The sequence below is a fragment of the Vicugna pacos genome, chromosome 16 (assembly GCF_048564905.1).
Source record: "Vicugna pacos chromosome 16, VicPac4, whole genome shotgun sequence".
Lineage (NCBI taxonomy): Eukaryota > Metazoa > Chordata > Mammalia > Artiodactyla > Camelidae > Vicugna > Vicugna pacos.
In genome coordinates, this window is record NC_133002.1 from 6728615 (window position 1) to 6731171 (window position 2557).

The following is a 2557-nucleotide window of genomic DNA, read 5'->3' on the forward strand; positions in this document are numbered from 1 at the left end:
TCATCTTAGAATGCTATAGTGTGAAGAGACTGAAGGAGAGTGAGCATGGAAGCAGGGAGATAAATTAAGAGGCTGTTTTGATAGTACAGACAAGTTGTGATGTTAGCCTGGTTCAGGGTAGTGAGGGTTGGGATAGTGGTGGATGAATTAGAGAGAGAATTAAGTGGGAGATCCTACAAGACTTGATGGACTGGGTGCTGATAGTGAAAGGAGGGAATGAAAGAAAACTCCTAGGTATGTGATTTGAGCCTTGATTTCTTTTACTGAGGTGTGAGAGTCTTGAAAGAGTGGGCAGGGTGAGCTCATGTGGGATCTTTTGGGCTGAAGATGCTTGTGATATTCCATGGGGAGATAATCACTAAGCAACTAATGATGGAGCTGTGAAAGTGATAGAGGTTTATCCATGAGATTTAGATGGTAATTAATGCCATAGTAATGGACAAGTTCTTTCAAAGCTGTATATATAGAATTATAAGAGAACAGTGTTTAGGCAAAAGCCCAAGAATACACCAATATATAAGATACTGTTGGAGAAGAAACTAATCAGAGTTACTGGGAATGAATGGCAGGGAAATATGAGGAGAACCAGGGTGAGCCCGTAGAAGAAAGAAGATGAGAGTGTTTTAGAAGGGAGACAAGAGTTATACTATTGTTATATGCTAATTGATGAGAAAGGAAGGAAATGTCTGAAAAGTGGCTTAGACTTAGTGATGTATATTTCTGATTACAAAGAGTGGTGTTAGTGAGGTTGAAATCAGTTACCGAAGAACAGCTAACAGACTAGGTATCACAGAAATAAGTTCATTTTTATTCCGGTTTTTAATGGACACCATTATTTTCTCCTAAAGATACTGGACACAGAGCATGATGGGAAGAAATCAAAGTGTCATCTCAGAGTTCTTCCTCCTGGGCCTGCCAGTTGAACCAGAGCATCAAAACCTGTTCTATGCTCTGTTCCTGGCCATGTATCTTACTACTGTCCTGGGGAACCTCCTCATCATTGTCCTCATTCAACTGGACTCTCACCTCCACACGCCCATGTATTTGTTTCTCAGCAATTTGTCTTTCTCTGACCTCTGTTTTTCCTCTGTCACAATGCCCAAATTGCTGCAGAATATGCTGAACGAAGACCCATCCATCCCTTATGCAGGATGCCTGACCCAAATGTACTTCTTCCTGTTTTTTGGAGACCTGGAGAGCTTCCTCCTTGTGGCCATGGCCTATGACCGCTATGTGGCCATCTGCTTCCCCCTTCACTACACCACCATCATGAGCCCCAAGCTCTGTCTGTCCCTGGTGATGCTGTCCTGGGTGCTGACCACGTTCCATGCCATGTTACACACCCTGCTCATGGCCAGATTATCTTTTTGTGTGCACAACGTGATCCCCCACTTTTTCTGTGATATGTCTGCTCTTCTGAAGCTGTCCTGCTCTGACACTCAAGTTAATGAGTTGGTGATATTTATCATGGGAGGGCTCATTCTTGTCATTCCATTCCTACTCATCATCATGTCCTATGCACAGATTGTCTCCTCTCTCCTCAAGGTCCCTTCTGCTAGAAGTATCCGCAAGACTTTCTCCACCTGTGGCTCCCACCTCTCCGTGGTGTCCCTGTTTTATGGGACAGTTATTGGTCTCTATTTATGCCCAACAGCTAGTAATTCTACTGTTAAGGACACTGCCATGGCTATGATGTACACTGTGGTGACCCCCATGCTGAACCCCTTCATCTACAGCCTGAGGAACAGAGACATGAAGGGAGCCCTGGGAAGAGTCTTTTGCAAAAAGAAAACTCTCTTCTCTCTATGACAGTAAAGTTGAGATTTTGACATATTTTACCCACTAGGTATATTGATATTAATTTTGAGATTTTAACCCAGACTTGTTTCCAATGATCTTTTTGTTCACATCATTCTACCTCTTAACCTTTTCTTCTCTGATTTATTTTCATGTCTACAATGTCTTTTTGACCTGACCTGAACCTCAAGTGAACTTTCTATCTCTTTTGCTACTATAGTTTAGTTTGTCTTTATCTGGAAGCTAACTCATACCTGGGGCCTTAAAAGTTACTCCCTCAGGTATGGGGAGGAAAGCCAGAGTCTGGTTAACAGCCTCACTTTTTAAGTATGTCTCTCTCTTATTTTGTAATTGATCAACAAATTTTACATCTGTGATTTTTTTTATATTGCATCTTTTTTATTGAAGTGCAGTTTATTTACAATGTTAGTTTCAGGTATATAGCAAAGCAATTCAGTTATACATATACATACATACACAAATATTTTAGATTGTTTCCCATTATAGCTTATTATATGAAATTGAATATAGTTCCTTGTGCTACATGGTAGGTCCTTGTTTATCTATTTTATATATAATAATATGTATCTACTAATCCCAAACTATTAATTTATTCCTCCTCGCCCCATTTTTCCTTTGGTCACCCATAGTTTGTTTTCTGTGTTGGTTATTCCATTTCTGGCTTGTAAATAAAATTTGCGTCTGTTTTTAGATTTCACGTATAAGTGATATCACATGATATTTGTCTTTGTCTGACGTA

At 40.2% G+C, this 2557-nt stretch overlaps 1 protein-coding gene across 1 annotated transcript; it reads left to right on the forward strand.

Moving 5' to 3' along the window:
- The first annotated feature begins 864 nt into the window (after positions 1–864).
- LOC102537303 (olfactory receptor-like protein DTMT) lies at positions 865–1874 on the forward strand. The gene has a single exon (XM_006219988.3). It carries the CDS (start codon positions 865–867, stop codon positions 1807–1809), a length of 945 nt encoding a protein of 314 aa, XP_006220050.2. The 3' UTR covers positions 1810–1874.
- Positions 1875–2557: the final 683 nt, after the last annotated feature.

What these genes read in the sequence shown, in the direction of transcription:
- LOC102537303 (XM_006219988.3), top strand. Translation starts at nt 865, where the DNA reads ATGATGGGAAGAAATCAAAGTGTCATCTCAGAGTTCTTCCTCCTGGGC.